Source organism: Hyaena hyaena, unplaced genomic scaffold, assembly GCF_003009895.1.
Source record: "Hyaena hyaena isolate Hyena2069 unplaced genomic scaffold, ASM300989v1 scaffold_25, whole genome shotgun sequence".
In the NCBI taxonomy this organism is placed as follows: Eukaryota; Metazoa; Chordata; class Mammalia; order Carnivora; family Hyaenidae; genus Hyaena; species Hyaena hyaena.
In genome coordinates, this window is record NW_024080657.1 from 4,967,270 (window position 1) to 4,987,192 (window position 19,923).

At 42.5% G+C, this 19,923-nt stretch overlaps 1 protein-coding gene across 3 annotated transcripts in view; it reads right to left on the reverse strand.

Moving 5' to 3' along the window:
• The window catches only part of CHD6 (chromodomain helicase DNA binding protein 6), a 200,756-nt gene that overhangs the window by 98,886 nt on the left and 81,947 nt on the right, over window positions 1-19,923 (reverse strand). For all 3 annotated transcript variants that reach the window (XM_039227071.1, XM_039227070.1, XM_039227072.1), the window contains 5 exons: window positions 16,319-16,466; window positions 14,349-14,498; window positions 2,400-2,462; window positions 1,486-1,544; window positions 719-836 (listed from right to left, as the gene is read on the reverse strand). In XM_039227071.1, coding sequence (XP_039083002.1) covers window positions 719-836; window positions 1,486-1,544; window positions 2,400-2,462; window positions 14,349-14,498; window positions 16,319-16,466 — 538 coding nt within the window. The remainder of the gene's footprint in view (window positions 1-718; window positions 837-1,485; window positions 1,545-2,399; window positions 2,463-14,348; window positions 14,499-16,318; window positions 16,467-19,923) is intronic.

A 19,923-nucleotide genomic window follows, 5' to 3' on the forward strand; every position in this document is an offset into this window, starting at 1 on the left:
CTCTCTCTCTCCTAGAAATAAATAAAACATAAAAAAAAAAAAGATTTAAAATAAAAAAAAAACAATAAAGCTTATATCTAAAATAAATAAATAAATAAATAAACGTTAAAAAAAAAAGGATGTATGCCACATATATATGTATAAGTATATAATTAGGAAATATACATATGTGTATGATGCACATATGTTCTAACTATTTACTTTAAGATTTGTATGAAGTATTTCCTAATATACAGATATTACAGACTTGTTTAATGTCCAAATCCATCAATGCTTCCTCTCACCGTAGGTACCATATTTAGAAATACTCAAGCTTATATAAATTTACTTACTTATTTACTTTCTAATATTTTAGCTTTGTTTTTATTTTTTACATTCAAACTTTAAGTCATTTGAACTTGTCATTTGGGGAAGCAAGGAGAGGAGGGAATGAAAGAGTCGTGTGCACATTCCTCTCGCCCTAGCTATGTATAGATTTTCTGACCAAGATGCACGTTCTTATGAATTGCCAGTTTGTAAGGCTCAATCCTCATAACTTGGTGGATAATTTTTTTCCTTCACCTTAAACCTGGACCGCTTTTGCTGCAAATCAGTGCACATTTAGCAACATGACTTGAGCAACAGATCTGTACAGGACTTTGACTTAAAGAAACTTAAACTCAGCATTTAATACCGCAAGAAGAGCAGTGGTCAAATTAGTTGGTGAATACTGCTTCACCTCAGTAAAAATGTGCTTCATCTGGGCTTGTTTATTTCTGAATCGCTTGATCTTCTGTGCGATGCGAGGATCCTTTTCCAGCTCTTCCATTGTGGCCCATTTACAATGCAAGTAGGAACTGTCCAAAGACACACAAATTGTGAGACCAGTGCAAACCACCACACCACTGAGCCCTACAGTGTTTCAGCAAACAGGGTGACCCTCTAACCCAGAAGTAGCGGTTTGTGGGGAAACTGCCAGAGATTGGGCTGTGAAGGGCCTTGCGCTAACCCGACAACAAAACATAACAATGCAGCAATTAATTCCAAATGACTGATCCTTCCGCAGCTTCTACACAAACTGCCTGATAGCAGAAGGAGGGCAGGCAGAGGCAGGCTGTCATTAACACACATTAGTGGAAGTGGGCAAGAGGTAGAGGAAGAAAGAAAAATGCAAGAGGGAAACAGTACGAGCTACAGGACAGTGGCTCTCCACCAGGAGCAAATGCGAATGGCTCGGGGAGTTTTTAATAAGTACCAGTCCTTGAGTCCTTGGGATCTACTCCCATAGTCTGAGTCAGCTGGTCCTGAGGGGACCAAGGGCTTCCCTGGTGACTGTCTGCACAGCCAAAGGTAAGTACTACTGCCTAAGGTGAACTTGAGTCAATCGAGATCCATGGATCAGGCCTCAGGGGCCATTCTTGGAAAATACAGAAGACGATGTGATGAGGGAAAGGAAATTTTATTCACATAAAATCCAAATAGAAATAACACATGAAATACACGTACAAATTTCTATACTTAACGTAGAATAGCTCCAAGTCGAATGGGGGCTCTCCTGGGTGAACCTGTAACCAACAGCAAGCAGTTAATAGTTCAGATCTGCACAGATCGCCCTGATGTAGCACAAGAAAACAGGTAAATCAACACCTCTGCGTGATTTTTCATACACATTTCCTGAGGATGTTTTCGGTTTCCCAGTTCTTTCCCTGACAGATACTGAGCAGTTCTCCCTAAGGATAAATGCACAGCTAGCCAGGAGGTAAAAGAGAAAATGACCCTTCTAGTATCCTTGCAAGGTCCAGGCTGGGCCAGCGTTCAGCTGATAAACCCAAACCAGCCCAGAGCTCTGAGAGCTGTCAGGCCTGAAGCCTGGTGTGCAAGTGAAAATACGGGTCTCCGGCACACCCCCTGACCACCCGCCCAAAACATCAGTGGTGCCCACTCTCAAAGTAAAGAAGTCTGCTCTCATAAATATTTGAAGAGAAAACTATGTTCTCACCAGCAACAACACACCCTTCACCCCAGGTGTGCTCTCTGGACCTCCACAGTAGTGCAGAGATATCTCAAGAACCCGCCCTCCAAAGGTTTTCAGCACAACTCTTTTTCCATATTCTGTTCTTGGCCCCCTGAGGACTCTCCCTGGGCTGCAGCAACTAAGGGACAAATACCTTCTGCTAGCATCACAATGGAGGAAAAAAATTATTTGGGGCTATACTCAAATATTTAAGAATTTTAGGACCTAAAATCTTCCATGGGGGTAAGAATAATAAATAATAAAAGAATAAAAGAATGATTAGCCAGACAATATTCTTGCTTTGCTCTCATTCTGGCCCATCAGGCCCATTCCAGGTTCTCTAGCCAAACCTCTGTTCACAGCGGGGAGAACCTGTGATAGAAAAGCTGACACATAAGCCACTAACCTCCTGGACGGTCTTAGAGGCCAGGATCTTCTCAATGATGTTTGCATCATCTTCTGGAGGCTCCTGGAGACAAAGGTTAAGAAGGAAGAAAATTACTGGCACCACAGAATCCAAGGAATAATTCTGTAAGAAATGCTACAGCAGGTACTGCTCCATCTGAAAGTTCACCAGTGAGTGCCGAGGCCTCCCTCCCTATCAGTCCACAGAATGATCAAAAGATCACAAACATTCTAACCTCTGGGCACAAGCTTAACACCTCCCCTTCCATATAAGCAGAGAAGTTATACTGCTTTTCAGACTCTTAATTTCAGATCTGCCTTTAGCATCACTAAAATTGGTCCTAGGACTTCCCTTTTCTGCAAAACCTGCCTACATGCTGCCGCATAAAATTTTCAGAAAAGGTATAACAGAAAGGAGTCTGGGGTCCTTAGGAGCAAAGAGTCCTAATTCTAACACTTACCAGCTACTGACTTTGGGTAAGTCAATTAACACCTCTTCGTTTCCAAATCTATTAAAATAGGAGTTAAATATACTTATCTCACTGGGTTACCAGGAGGCTAAAACCGTATGTGAAAATATTTTTGGAACAGTAAGCACTATGCAAATGCAAGGCATAATTATTCTCTACTAAATGATACCGTCTTTCCCTTCTGTGTCTGGAAATGGCTGTTTCACCGAACATCCTTTGACTATAAATCCTAACTGAAAACAAATTAATTTCTTCCTTTCTACCCCAGCTACATATCAACATTTCTAGGCTCTTGATCTCCGTGAAATCTCTCTACAAAGTATTTGATTAAATAACGACAAACTTAAAAAGGTGCGTTGAGTCAGAACATTTATGTTTGATGTTCTTTCTGGGACTCTATTTGAGCTGTTCTATTTCTTCTATTTCAGAGGTTTTGTATGTACTGTATGACTTCCCCAGATCTAGTATTTATCCACAACAGGAGACTCAGAACAGAATATGAGAAGAAGGGTCATCACAACAGCCTGAGCTCCCAAAATGGGTTCCTGATCAGAACTTCCCCAAAAGATGACTAAATGCTGCATTATCACTGTCTTCAGTCCTACCCATTCTAGGACTCACCTGTCCCAGAGCCATACCATTAAAGAAAACATATTTTCTAAGATATCTAAATTCAAGCTTTCCCCAGAAAAGTACTAGAGGAAGGAAGGAAGGAAGGAAGGAAGGAAGGAAGGAAGGAAGGAAGGAAGGAAGGAAGGAAGGAAGGAAGGAAAAGAGAGAGAGAAGAAAGAAAAAAAGAAAAAAAAGATGAGGATGAGGGCAGATGGTAGAAAAGAAGCATGGGGATCAGCAGGCGATGACAGATGCTCCCAAAGGTTACAAATATTTATTACATTCCCCTAGACACATGGCATGGTGCTGGGTGCCATGCCAAAGTTAATCCAAAGTGACAAGAGTCTTCTCCCACTGCTCAACAAGAATACAAGTCAACTGTGCCTACCATACAGTCAGAGGAAGGGATGGGGATACAGACCAAGCTTTTGTTTTTCTGCTCAAGTGTTTGTTCTGCCTGATTCTTTTTTTTTTTTTAATTTATTTTTAAAAAAATTTTTTTAAAAATGTTTTTTATTTATTTCTAGGAGAGAGAGAGAGACAGCATGAGCAGTGGAGGGTCAGAGAGAGAGGGAGTCACAGACTGAAATAGGCTCTAGGCTCTGAGCTGGCAGTCAGCACAGAGCCTGACGCGGGGCTCGAACCCATGAACCGTGAGATCATGACCTAAGCAAAAGTCGGACGCTTAACCGACTAAGCCACCCAGGCGCCCTTGCTCTGCCTGATTCTTAAGCACAAGTAAGGAAAGGAGGAAGCAGCAGGTGGCTGTTGCCTGTCTCCTCCCACTATAGCGTAAACCTTCTGAGGGCAGGGATCCTTATTTGTTTTATCTACTATTATCACTAATGCCTTGACAAGGCCAGGCACCAGTGGGTGACCAGTATGTATATGCTAATGCTAAATACAAGAGAGAGGAAGGGAGAGGAAATACATGAGGAAGTAAAGCATCAAACTCACCGGTGCCACACACTGCAGACAGTTAGTATTCTTAATCTATGTCACTTAATTAAAAAGTCTCCTCCCTCTTCATACACTGGAATCTAGCCAATACTGTGAGGCGGGCCAACGGCAAAGGGCCAGAGCCAGGTATGCTTTCTTAAGCCGAAGATCACTACCTCAACCTTGCAGCCAACAAAGGAAGAAGTCCCAGTTAAGAGAAAGTAGATGAATGAACAAAACTCCTTCCTAATTTCCTACTTCCTAACTGCCTACTTCATTTCCTTCCTAAATTTCTCTCATATTATTTATTGTCTTTTATGTTTATTCACTGGTCTTACAGAAATAGATGAACTGTAGTTCTCCTGAGCAAGAACTACCAGATATGCTAACATAATAATTAAAAGTTATTGACATATGGCATACATACAGTATATGGAGATCCCAGTGGACAACCAATGAATTTTTACATATACACATACGCACTTGTATAAATACCACTAGACCAAGTTACAAAACATTCCCAGCATTCTGGGGGACTCTTGTGCCCCCACTGGAAGTAACCACTATTCTGACTTCTACTACCACTGATTGGTGTTAACTATTACTAAGCTTCATGTAAATGGAACTATATAGTACATGGTTCATTCTTCTGTATTTCTGCGTTGTATTTTGTTGTATAAATACACTACCATTTATTTATCCTCTGTTGAGGAATATCTGAGTTTTTCCAACATTCATATACATTGTATATATTCTGGTGGACAAATGTACTCATTTATCTTGGATATATACTGAAAAGTGGAACTGGTAGGTTATGAGGTAAATTGTATGTTTAGTTTTAATGAACGTTGTCAAAATTTTTTCCAAAGTGATTCTAACAATGTTTACACCCACCAGCAATGTATGGGAGTTCCAGGTAACTTGGTATTGTCAGTCTTTAAAATTTTAGCCACTCTTGTGGCTAAATTCACATCTTTAATTTAATTAATTCACATCTTTAATTCACATCTCCCTAGTAACTGAGGACGCTGAGCACCTTTTCATATGCTTATTGGCCATATGGATAACCTCTCTATGAAGCTCCTGTTCAAGTCATTTGCTGATTTAAAAAAATCGTCCTTTCTTTAAACTTTAAGAGTTCGTTATACATTTCTGAATAACAGTCCTGTCAGTTACACAGATTACAAATATTATCTACCAGTCTATGCTTTGCCTTTTGCTTCTATAAATGTGTCTTTTGATGAAGAGAAGTTTTACATAATCCACTTTATCATTTCCTTTATACATTCCGGTGTCTTGTTGACTCTTTGCTCCTACCAAGGTCACTAAGTAAGCCACATAATTTAAAATTTTCTTCTAGCCACATTAAAAAAGTAAAAGTAGGGGCTCGGTCAATTGAGCATCCAACTCTTGATTTCGGCTTAGGTCATGATCCCAGGGTTGTGGGGTTGAGCCCCGTGTTGGGCTCTGTGCTGAACATGGAGCCTGCTTGAGATTCCCTCTCTCTTTCTCCCTCTGCCCCTGTCCCCAACTCGTGCTCTCTCTAAAAATAAAAATAAAAATCGTAAAAACAGATGAAATGAATTTTAATATATTTTACTTAAAGCAATATATCCAAAAATGTATTATTTCAATGTGTAACCAAGATAAAATTATTAAGGAAATACTTTATATTCACTAAGTCTTTAAAATCTGATGTTACCTTCACGCTGAAAGCACATCTGCCTTCAGGCTCGCCGTATCTCCAGTGCTTACTACCCACATAGGGCTAGCAGGAGCCCTACTGAGCAGCACAGCTCTGTTTGGCTCCTCTGGTCTACTTGTTTTTATAGCAACACTACCTGGTCTTCATTACTGGAGCTTGATTAAAAGTCTGAATTACAGTGAATCTTCCAATTTAACTCTTTGTAAAGACTGCCTGGCTATTAGCTCTTTTGTGTTTCTATCATCAATTTCTGCCAGAAAACACTCTGCTTAGATTCTGACTGGGAATGACTTGCAAACATCTTAACAATATTGAATACATGCATGTCATATATTGCTCCATTAATTTAGGTCTCCTTCAATTTCTTTCAGCAATGCTTTTCATTTAATGAGGGCTTGTATATCTTGAGAGCTATCCCAGAATATCCAATATTTTTTATGATGTTACAAATGGCATTTTACAATTTTCCTTTCCTGGTTTCATGTTGCTAGTTCAAAGAAATAAAATAGGATGTTTTCGTATACTGTCTTTGTATCCAACAATTTAGCTAAATCCACATTTATTAATTCTAATAGTTTGTCAATTTTGTTGTATTTTCTACACACACAGTCATGTCATCTAAAATAATGAATCTTACTTCTTCCGTTCCAATTTTCAAACTTTATTTTTGAGAGAGCAAGAAGGAGAAGAGCAGAGACAGAGGGGAACAGAGGATCTGAAGCAGGCTTGACATTGATACCAGACAGCCTGACACAGGGTTCGAACTCACAAATTGTGAGATCATGAATAACCTGAGCCCAAGTTGGACGCTTAACTAACTGAGCTATCCAGGTGCCCCCTGCATTTCTGAATATAATGATAATGGTGGAATTTTTTTCTTATTCCCAAATTCAGGGGGGAAAGTGTTCAATATTGTACCATTTAACATAATTATCAGTAATCAGTTTTTATATAGTGGCTTTTAAGTCTTTGGTTTCCTATAGTTTCAGATAGGCCTGGGTATGGTTTTTGATTTTGTATTTTCTCTGCTTGGGAGTTACCCGTTGATATCCCTCATCAGTTTATGGGAGTTGTTGGCCATTCACTTTGGTCATCAAACACTCCTCTGCTCCAATCTCTCTTCCATGTCTAGGACGCTAATCAGAGATACACAGTGCACTTTTTCACTGTACCCAAACTGTTCCATATGCTTTGTTCTGCTTTCATTCTTTTTTCTATGTGGCAGTTCAGAAATTTTCTATTGATTTGTCTTCAAAGTCACCAATCTTATCTTCTGTTGTATCTAATCTGCTTTGATTATTTTAAATTATTTTAATTTTTTAAAAAGTTTTCAAATTTTAAAAAGTTTATATATATATATATATATTTTTTTTTTTTTTTTGAGAGATAGTGAGCAGTGGAGGGGCAGAGACGGAGGTATAGAATATGAAGCAGGCGCCAGGCTCTGAGCTGTCAGCACAGAGCCCAACATGGGGCTCAAACTCATGAACTGCAAGATCATGACCTGAGCCAAAGTTGGATGCTTAATCAACCGAGTCACCCAATCATTTCACCAGCAGGGGCAAATGGTGATGGTTTCTCTTCAACCCAAAGCAGTCTGAGTCAAGTCTGATCCTCAACCCACACCTAGAATTGAGGAATATTTCCAGAGAAGAAACAGTCCGCAACTGTCGGCTCATTTAGTAACAGCTCTTCACTGCCTGGAATTTTAGTTCATTTAATTCTTGTTGCTTCCACAGATATCTGATGTCTTTAAAGATGTATTCTTTTCTCCCCCCCTTGCAGTGAGTGTTGCCCTGCCACGACCCACTCTGTCTTCCCTGGAAGGAGGGATCCTCCCACACCAACTCATTCCGGGAACTCCCTAGGGCCTACTTTTTTACTCTTTTCTATTTATACTCATTTTCCTGGGGATCTTGTCCAGTCTTGTGATTTGAAACAGGGCTACATACAGACATGTTTATGTATCCAGCTCATGAACCTCCTCTCTATTCACAGACTCATATATCTAGTATATATGGCATATACCTGTCATCTCCACTTGAATATCTCAGAGGTATTTCACACTTAAAATGCCTAAACTGCAAGCTCCTGTTATCCTAGCCCACTTCCCTTCCTTACCCATTCCATCTACAGTTTTCTCCCAACCGAGTGACAGGCAATTCTATCCTTCTTTGTGTTCAAACCAAAAATGTTGGTGTAATTATTGATTCCTCCATTCTCTCCACACACCATGTCTGACAAGCCAAGAAATCCTGTTAGCTATAACTTCAAAATATATCCAGAATTCGGCAGGTTCTCACCCTCCACTGCTTCTACCTTGGTCTAAATCACCTTCATTTCTCACTCAGATTATCCCCAACTGCCTTCCACCTAGTTTCCCTGCTTCCCCTCCTGACCAACTAGTCTATTCACAACACGACATTCAGAACTCTTTTGCTTAACCTTTTAAGGCTTCTCTTTCAACTCAGAATAAACCCAAACATCTTTCAGAGGCCTACAAACCCTGCCGGAGCTCACCAAGTGTCCCATCTCCTGCTACCTTGCAGGTCTCCCTGTGTGTTCCCCATGTACACTAGTGGCCTGTTTCTACCTCAGACTCTGCACAGGCTGTTCCCTCTGCCTAAAATGCCCTTCTCTCTCTCAAGATTCCCTCACTCCTTTACTGCCTTCAGTTCTTTGCTCAAATGTTACCTTGGTGAGGTCAAAACAGACCACCCTAATTAAAACTGCAACCCTCACTCCTCAATTCCACACTACTCCTCTCCTGATCTTTCTTTCACAGCACTTACCACCATTGACATACTACACAATTTTATTATTTTTTAGGTTTATTCCCAGGCTCTACCTAGTTATTTCCACCCTTTGGAAACTTGGAGCCCCTGTGTGGCCTCCTATCCCACGAGGTTCAAAATCCAGCAAATGTGAAGAAGGGAGGAGCTGCGTGGATTTCGCAGGCCCCCTCTCCTTTTGTGTATGCTGCTCCCTCTGTGAGAACAGGGATTTTGGCCTCTTTTGTTCCTTGATATTATCTCCAGCACAAAACAGTCCTTGGCAGGTAGTAGGTCCTCAAGAAGTATTTTTGAATAAATGACATTAAGAGATTCTGGAATACAAATGGTAATATCAGCATAAAGCAAGTGTTGAGAACCTGCCAGGAATCCCACAATTCAAGACAGGGCACTTCGGCACATTAGGGGAGGCTCTGAAAGTGCAGGGACATCTGAGTGAGAGCTCTGGGAACCAGTACTGAACTTTTATAATGGCGGACTACCTTTCCTGCCCATTCCCCAGCCTGCAGCACCCAGACTAACCGGGGAGCACTCACACATGTGTGCACGTGCTGACAGGAACAATAAGGTCTTCCTCACTAGACTGCTTCAAACATTTTTATTCTTATCTACCATTAAGAACAGAAAAAAGATGCGTTTTAGTGGTAGGATTCTGATTGTTGTTTGAAGTTTTTACTAAGACCAGCCAAATCCAAGGAAACGTTAACACACAGACAGGAAAGGACAGAACTTTACTCTGAGTGTTAAAAAGGATGAAGGGCGTCAGCAGCACCTGGGTGGTTGCGTGACCAACTCTTGATTTCAGCTCAGGTCATGATCTTGCAGTTTGTGGGATCAAGACCAGCACTGGGCTCCTCGCTGGGCATGGACCTTCATGGGATTCTTTCTGTCTGTCTCTCTGCCCCTCTCCTGCTTGTACATGTGCTCTCTAAATACATACATACATACACTTTAAGAAAAAAAATAAATAAAAGGATGGATGGCTTCAAACATTCTTCACCATAGAAAATTTTCAAGTAAAAATTCAGAAATTTGAAATAAAATTTCAACTTATCGTTTATAGGAAAGGGGATGAATACTACTATTTAAAAAAAATCAGTGAGGGGTGCCTGGGTGGCTCAGTCAGACAAGCATTTGACTCCGACTCAGGTCATGATCTTGCAGTCGATGAGCTCAAGTCCTACATCAGACTCTGTAATGACAGCCCAGACCCTGGAGCCTACTTCAGATTCTGTGTCTCCCTCTCTCTCTCTCTCTGCCTCTCCCTGGCTCACGCGCTATCTCCCTCTCTCTCTCAAAAGTGAAAGAACATTAAAAAAAAAAAAGGAAAGAGGGGCGCCTGGGTAGCTCAGTTGGTTAAGTGTCTAACTCTTGGTTTTAGCTCAGGTCATGATCTTGTGGCTTTGTGGGTTTGAGTTCCCCATGGGGGCTGCCAGCATAGAGCCTGCTTGGGATCCTCTCTCTCCCTCTGCAGCTGCCCTTCCCGCACTTGTGCTGTCTCTCAAAATAAATAAATGACCTTAAAAAAAATTAAAGAAAAAGAAGAAAAGAATAATTCCTTTAAAAAAAAAAACAGTGATTATCATCAAAATACTGCAAGCAGGCTTTACTCTATCCTAATAAAAGGAAAAGGGAGTAGCATTTCCAAAATACACATCAAAGTAGGACAGAAACTAGAAAAATCAGGACTTTTCTAAACAGAGATTGTGCATAAGCACGATCATGTGTGTATCAACACTCAGTGTATACAGATACACACAGATATAAACTAAATCTGCTTGCCAAACACACTTCCATAACAACCATCTGTTCTCAGCTACTTGGAATTTTCTCAAATTATCCTTCAAAGAAGGCCATTTTAATTCATTCTCTTTCATGTCAGAGACTCATATAACTAAAATCTTTTTCTTAGGGAAAATTTCAAACATTTTCAACCCTAGTCCCCCCCAACCTCAACCAAGCACCTGATTTAGTTCTATTTAGCTAGCCGCAAGAGAGAGGTTCTAGCAAGAAGCAAACCACTTTTCAAATCACCAAGTATGTGAGGGTACAAAAGTAGCATCAAACAAGATGCACAGTCTCAGGGGCTTACATTCATGTAGGGAAAGCAACATAAGACATTTTTATTAGAAACGTCCCAGGTTAAATTCCAATTGGTGTGACCACCAGCAAGAGTGCAAAAAGCAAGGGTGCAAAAAGCAAGCACAGCTTGGACTTCACAGAGCAGGTGAGGTTTTGGTTAGGCCCTAAGGAACGGTGGGTCATAAGAGGACAAGCAGGGAGGAAAGCTGAAATGAATCGGAAAGAGGAAAGAATGAGCCCTCAGGAAACAGGATGCATACACAGAATACTAAGTCAATAGCAGAGCGAAAGCATTAGACGAGAATGAGGTACGGAAATAAATGGGTGTAAACAGGTAGTGTGTGGTCACAGTTAAAACGAATACCAGGCAGGAATTTTGATTTAATATAGGAGTTGAGAAGCAACCACCTTAGAGCACAGAGCAGGGGCACTCTCCCCCATCCTGGGGGGACAGGGGAATTCTGGGGGAGGAAAGAACCAGGCTCAGTCCACCAGGCACAGCAAAAGGCTAGACGAAGCAGAGGGCGCTGGCCTCAGAGACACAGATGAGGCACAGGAGGGCACCGGGAATTGAAGCCTCATTCAGATTAAAGCCCTCTGTTCTAAAAGGCAAAATTGCACAAACTGCACAAACCGTAGGAGGCAAAAACTGAGACAGCCTTGCATAAATCTACACAACAAATGCGGAAGTCTGTATGCGTTCTGGGCACCAACATCCCTTGGACAACGAATAAGAAAGCAAAGCATCACAGGGAGGATGGGAAGTTATTTCCTGCCCTGAAGCCCATATCCCAGTCAGGGGACTGTCCGTCTGGCTCCAGAGCAGGTCCAGCTAGCATGCCAGTCCCAGCCTACCAGGAATCACGTGTAAACATGTTTCCAGCAACTCCCCACTAGATACGCAGTGCTGAGGCTGCAACCTGGGGCTGGGCCAGGGCCACAGAACAGGCAGAGCCCGCCAAGAAGGCACCGTCCGAGAAATGCAGCGAGGGAGCAGCATGGCCTTGCTGCGGGTGACTCCACACCGTTCTCGGCCCCGAGCTGTGGATGGCAAGCAGGCAGCCAGCCAAGGGGCCTCGGAAGAAGGACACAAGAAAAGGCCTTGTCGTCTTCAACTGATTTTTGTGCCACTGGGTACTGAGGATTGCCTGGAAGCCTAGCTGAGACTCATGGCTTTCAGGCTCTGCATCGGCCTGGGAATCTTTGTTCAAACCTCGCCAGGAAGCCCGAAACATAAACCAGAGGCAAGTGCGGTGTGGTTGGGCAGGAGCAGCAGCGAGGGCTTGGGGGAGGCCTGCCTCTAGCCCCACCCGATGGCGCGGCACAGGCCGCGGTCTTTCTGCATACATTTCCTAACCGTTTTTTGAGGCCTAATTAATGCAAATTCAGATTCTATTTTACGTTTAACTGTAAATTAGCGCTCTCTCTCATGTACCCTATAGAGGATAAAGAGAGCCTTGTTAAGATACATAAAATTTCCTGAATTATTTCTGTTAGATCAGCCAAAGTCGCCCTTCAGGTACCACGAAAGAAGTCATAACAACAACTGAAATATGGTTAATGACGGGCTGAATGGCTACTAGGAGAAAATAAATTCCCTTCTAGTGTTTTAACTACCAAACCAAGCATAAAATCTCCAAGGAAGGAAAACCCATTATAAAGCAGTACAATCCTACCACCTCACGGCAGCCTTTCCAGGATCACTCTCCACTATTTGTTTGGAAAGCACTGCACTGGCAGTACATCAATTATTATTCCTATTAAGTGTTGTGTTCATTGGTTGGATCACTCTGGGCAAAGGGACCTGAAATCAACTCTTACATGCTAGTCACTGGTCGACTGCCACTAGGGTGTCCCGTGACCCAGATCGTTCTGTGCCTGCTTCTTGGTTGTTCAACCAGAGACGACAACCCCTCCTCCTAGCTACTTTCCGTGCAAACACAGGGTGAAACGATAGGTGAAATTATGTGAAAATGCTTTAAGCTGGAGGCAAGGTGGTTTAGACAGATAAAGTATTACCAGTATATCCGCTAAGCCACCCTAGTGCCCGGGAGGAAGGACAGGTATTTGTGCTCTGTTGCACAGCCAGAGCGTGAATTCCGCCAAGTTAGCGACAGAGACTCCACAAAAGCAGCCGGCCCGTGTCCCAGAGCGCGCTGCTGGCAGTGATGCCCTTCCTGTATGCACAGCCTGTTTCTTCTTTTGTTTCTAAAGTCTTCTCTGTAAGCTCCTTGGCACAGACCTCCTGCTTTTCAACATTTACCTCTCTTCCTTCTAGCATCTGGATACCAGGTCCCTCTTCCTCCTTGAGCCCACTGCCAGTGGAAATCCCTAAAATACAAATAGGGCCATCCTGCAGGAGCTGTCAATGTCCTCTCCTCTCTACCATTTGCTCTGCAGTATTAAGGTCAAATACTTTAGCTATTATCTAGGGCCTGCATAATGTGACTCTTTCTGCCACTCAATGCTCATCTCCCACTGCTCCTGAGAACAGATCCCAACATCCAGCTGAGCTGGTCTATCATACCACAACCCACAGTACCATCCAGGCTGTGGGCTTTCGTTCATGTTGGAAATGCCTTTCCGAAAATCCTGACCTTTCCCCCTTTCTTGTCCACTCCCCTTTCTGCATAGTCACTGTATCCAGCACATTCTTCTAAGGGCACACTTAATCACAGTGTTAGTATAGCCATAAGCCCCTTCTTCCTGGAGCCAGGGGTGTGCCTTGATACCCATCCTTGTATCCCAGGACCTGGCCTTGCATGGACTCTAAATACACACTTGTTGAATCCAAGTTGCAGCTGTAATTACTCGTGTGTGATTTCATTCACTGAATGGCTATTTAATATGTGTCAGACATTCACATTCTAATGGGAGAGACAAAGAAATAAATGAAATTAGAAATCAGAATACAATGGTCAGCTGTGGCAAGGGCTATGAAAGAAACAGACAAGGAATGAAACTGAGAATCATGGGGTTCAGGGGCAGGGATCTACTCTAAATGTAAGAGTCAGGAAAGACCTCTCTGCAGAGAAACCATTTTAGCTTAAAAGATGATGAACCAAGTCACGTAATACATGTGAAGAAGACATTCCAGGGCAAGAAGGTGGGAAAGAACTATTAATCCAAGGCTTGGGAGTGGGGAGAAAGTCATTTATATGCTGCAAGAATTTGCTGAGGCAGAGAGAGAGCCCTGCTGGGCACCGTAAGGGGAGTGAACTTCATTCTAAGTGGACTAGGAAGCCAACTGGCGGTTATCAGCAGTGGTTACAATGAAGAGCCACAGACAAATGTCAAGTGGGCCAAAATGACGACCCCACCAAGGCCAGCACCCCAGCCCTAGGCCATACCTCCGCCTGCCACGCCAGTGTAGAAGCCGAGAGGGCGGACGTCCGGCCGGCTCCGAGAACGGCGATCGTCTCCCCGTCATCGTCTACCACCTTGAAGTCCAGGTCCTCGTTATATTTTCTGCGTTTCACCTGCCGTCCTGAGCGTCGTTTCTGCAGGGCGAACATACCCGTCGGAGAGATGTTCTGTGAGCCATGGGCAAAAGCTTGGACAAGAAAGAATACCCTAACCTACACTCACGGACACACACAGGAGACCCGCCCTACTTATGCCTACAGAATGCTTACAAAAGCATTCTGCCTTAAACACAACTCTTTTAAGAATTAAATTCACGCAAAATGAAATCTGGCTGAGGGAGGGGATTCAAATTGCCAAGATCCCCTGAGAAGAAGGTATAGTCTCAGAATCAGTGAGATGTGTCTTGCTCATCAATGAGAATGAATTTCTCTCTCCTTTCTGGAGTCAGTTTCTACTCCAGTGAAACGGGGATGAATGGTAAACTCCATCATCTTTCAGGTCCCTTCCAGCACAGCTGGAAGCTCTGATTTTAGGGCAATAAGATAATTATTTCGTTGGTGGTCAAATTCACTGTACTTACCACATATTCTTTAAAAACGAAATAATATCAGGACTTAATTTGAGAATCTCCTTGAAATGCAAGGAGACATGTTAACGTGTGACAAAACAAGATTCATGAGTCACCATCTAAGGACTCATCTATAATTAAGTAACTCGTGACCTTTTAGAGAGACAACATTCTACAACAAAGCAGCCCAGTGGCTTTCCTCAAACAGAAGAACACACGGTTCATCCCATGGACACATGCTATCCAAGCAGCAGAAACACTTCTGGGAACCGTTCACCAGCTAGCTCACTCTCCAATACGTCAACCTCAAAAAACAAAAACAAAAGCCAAACACCACCTGCCTTATTTTTTAAAACACACCTCCTGGGCCTCTCTCTGCGCTCCCACCAGTTCTTTATCATGTCACCTCTATGACATTTAATCTTACATGAGGGATTACACATGAAAACCTGTCCCCCAATCCCATGTACAGATCACCACGTAGGAACACTTAAACCCCTGCCAACTCCCATCCACCCGACATGCTTGCTGCTCTGCCCATGAAGACACCTGACAGTCACTAGCCCGAGTTCACAGACAGTGATGGGGGGCGGGGGGTGTGTCTCTGCTCTGACACCCCAGACACTACTACTTATTACCACTGTGACACTAGAAGCTGACACCTTCCTATAGTGAAGACCATCTAGGAATCTACCAGGATCCAAGGACACTTGAATGTGCAGTAGTCGGATGATCTTACACGGTCCACAGGCATAACCCAGGTAAACCATCATGAATATCAGAAGAAACGGCACTTTCAAGTATTAGAACTCCTGAGACAGGCTGCCTCCACCAAGGGAGAAATTCCTCCCAATGTCATGGGCACGCTTAGTCATAGTTTTAAAAATCTCATTCAGGTGGGCAATTCCTTGTTTCCATGTTTGGCCAAACTTCCTTTACTATTTTGGCAAAATGAATACACACACCCTTGACTTTTCCAGTATCTGGGATTATGAGAATGCCTTTATGCAGACCAGACCAGCCCTTTGAATCTTAAAAGCATTACTACATTGCAAGTCAGAACCCCACCCCCCCACGCCTTACTCAGAGTGCCCCACAACTCCATTTTCCATACTCATTCTTTCTACAGCCTAATACCATGCTAGTTCCCAAGAAGAAAGCAAACACCACTAAAAAAACCTGGGAGATCATTAGTATAAGGATCAGGATGCTAGGGGGGAAAGCCTATGGTCTTGGTGCTCACCCACCAAAACAGTGAAAGCCCAGGCCGGGTCTACGCACAAGGGGTGCAGGCTGGAGATGGAGAGAGAAATGCAACAGGACCCACGTCAGCAAGATCTGTGCGGCAGCCATAACCTCCAGCAGGGCTCCCGGGCACAGCTGTACCTGGCTGTCTGCAGACTCAGTGGGCTCCTCAGGACTCCGCAGGGATGGGTTCGGCAGGCCCTGATCCAGCTCTAAACTCTCCACTGTGGTTTCACTTTTCCTCTTTCCTTTCTTCTTTCTCTCCACTGGGGTTGGTCCTTGCTCCTTGCTACAAGGAGAAATTCAGAATTAAAACTCTTGGGCAGTTTTTAAAACTAAGACTTCTCACGTGATCAAAGTTATGGCATCACATAAGGATATGGTATCACAAGGAACTCTTGTCCTAGGGGTAGGTTTTAATGGAGATCCTACAAGAGTTTCTTCCCAGAACTACACGAAATATGGGAAGAAGAGCCACATGGCTTGATGCAGAGTTCACTTTTTGACACCCCTTTCATGATTCTTGTGACTATGATTAATGTGGCAAGAAATAAAACATGAACATCTCCAAAACCTCACTTTCAGTTTATATAGATGTCTTCTCTAATAAACTTAAATGCTAGATACTGAGATACTGAGAATCAATAATTTCAATCACCCTTTAAGTTACATGAGAAGAGACATATCCTTAATCTGTCACCATTCTTTACTGAAAATGGTCTATATGAGTCTAAGTACTAGGAACTCCAAATTGAAAACAGTCCTGTCCCTGCCCTTGAGGAGGTTATGATTATGAAAATCCTACAGGCCATCCAGAGCAACAGCCCAAGGGAGTAGTTAAAAGCCTCTCAATAGAGGTGAAGACTGGCAAAGTCCATCCATTCTGCAAGGTCCTGCTAAGATGGCAACCCCTGTAAAAAGCTTTTCCTAACCATCCTAGCTGATAGAATCTCTTTTCTATACCCCCAAACCACTTCAGCCAAGCTTCGCTTAAGGTACTCAAACTCTGATCTTTCACCAAAGTTAGTTATTAACTATGATATCAGCCTCAGAACCACACAGTGCCTGGATCCTCGGTAGTTTCCACGAACATCTGAGTAGATGAATATTTTCTACTTCTCTGATATCTCCTACCAGACTCCAAATTCCTAGAGGACAGTATGTACTTGATTCAAGTTTGTATTCTCAGTCTTATGCCTTATACACAGAATGTATCCAATAAACAGTTAGTGAATAGGCAGAGAGATGCATCAGTGGATGGATTACAATTACTCATCATTGGGGAGATTTGGGAAAAGGCAACTGAGCAGTGATGTACATGGAATAGTAATAATAGTAGTAGTAGTAATAATAATTACAGCTACTAGTTACACAGCAGTTACCACATGCAGGCACAGCTCTCTAAGTATTTTACATGGATCATCTCATTTAGTCTTCACATCAATCTTATAAGGCGGATAGTATTCCTATCCTCATTTTCTCAAGAAGCAGAGTGAGGTTCAGTTAGATTTTCAGGGCAATATGGCTAGTAAATAGTGAAGAAAGGATCTGAATCCCGGCATGCTCATAACTACCTTGGCATTCTAGAGAATGGAAGCGTGTTAAAGGCACAGTGAGTAAAAGACAGTCTGTATGCTTGGATAACAGGGCAAGTGAACAGAAGCACAAAGTAATGGAGCTGCAAAGCAACTGGGTATGTATACCAGTCAGAGTTCTGACTTCATTCCGTGTGACAAGGGCCAGGATGGCAAGCTGAGGCAAGAGGGAATGAAGCCCTAGGCTAAATACAACCAATGAAAACTCAAAGGTGAAAATCATTTGAAAGATCCAGCAGAAATATAACCAGTAAGTCCATGCAAGGGACAGAATATGGAAGATGAGGAAAGAGTCAAAATTATTGGCATTTTCTATCAGGTGAGTTACTGGAAGCTGTGAGCAAAGAGAGGGAAACACATGGTCTTGTTTAGAGATGGGAGACCATCTCTAAATGATGATGAACTGGTGCCAGGAACACCAACCAGTGCTGAATGATGAATCAGCCTGCCTCTCTCTTGAGCACCCTTCACTCCTCATGGACCCCCAATCAGGTCAACACAAACAGCCCACCCTCGTTTCTCTAGGCTGAAGACTGGCATGCTTACTGATCAGCAAAGTTCTTTATGAAAATTATTTTGGTCCAAACTGAGGAAATGAAATTCTAAGGGTCCTGCCATTTTTTAAAAATGTTTTTTATTTATTTCTGAGAGAGAGAGACAGCGTGAGCAGGGGAGGGTCAGAGACAGAGGGAGACACAGAATATGAAACAGGCTGTAGGCTCTGAGCTGTCAGAGCACAGAGCCCGACGTGGAGCTTGAACCCACAAACCGTGAGATCGTGACCTGAGCCGAAGTTGGACACTTAACTGACTGAGCCACCCAGGCACCCCAAGTCCTGCCATTTTTAACAGGAGACTTGTACTCTCAAACACAGAGGAAAAGGCAAACGTTCTACTCATCAGTTCAGGACAGGTGAAACAGTTTAAAAACGTTCTAAATTTTCAAAAGAATATTTATCTCACGGCATATACTCCTCACTAAGAAAACTGGATAGCAATTTATATTCTATGAAGCACTTACATGTTCTGTGCCTCATTTAACTGATACGACCACAAGTCCATGAGGGAGTTTCAAGGGCAGATAGATGAACCTCATGTTCCAGATGAAGAAACAAGTTTAAAAGCAGTAAAGGCCCCAAAGTTAGCAGCCGAGCAGCAGCAGAGGCCTGCACTCAGCTCATCTGACTCACAGCCTATTGTTTTTAACACCATATGTTTTCTGTCTTTTTTTAAAGCCCCAGTCTCCCTTTTAATGAATGCAAAAATTTCAAATCTCCTTTAATGTTATTTAAGTCTCAAAACAATGACCAAAAGAATGAACAACAAAATATTCCAATGACCCAAATACAGAGGAAAAAAATCCACAAATCCATAGTTGTTGACAGTTTTTTTCTTACATGGATCTCTTAACAAAATAAGCCTTGTGCTATTAAAAGAAAAGGGGGGAGGGGAGTGCTCCTGGGTGGCTCAATCAGTTAAGTATCTGACTTCAGTTCAGGTCATGGTCTCACGGTTTGGTTCGTGAGTTCAAGCCCCGTGTCCGACTCTGTGCTGACAGCTCAGAGCCTGGAGCCTGCTTCAGATTCTGTGTCTTCCTCTCTCTCTGCCCATACCCTGCTCACACTATGTCTCTCTCTTTCTGTCCCTCCCCCACTCACGCTCTGTCTCTCTCAAAAATAAACATTAAAAAAGAAGCTTTGTCCTTAATTTTTTGGACACAGATTTAAAGATAGCCGATTAATATACTACTAAGAGCCACCAAAATAATCACATGCTCAAGGCCCCAAATAATCTCCTAGAAAATCTGAAATCATTTCTCCCAACATTTGAAATCAATTTTATCTACTAAATATAACTTCATTATATTAGAAGTTATTTAATATATGTCTATATGTTTACTCTTACAAACACACACACTCAAAACTACTCAACTGCATTCAAACACAAACTCATACTCAAAACTAAAGCAAGCTCAAGCCATAATTAAGGAATTAATTATGACTCCTCAAAATATGAATCTTTACTCCAAGATGTGTATGTATTTTATATCTGCCTTCCATTTTCAGAATCACATTAAATAATGAAAGTAAGGAGGAGTCAGAGTGAGTTACTTCCAAAGCAAGCCTGGGGCACTACTACATTTTCCTAGCCA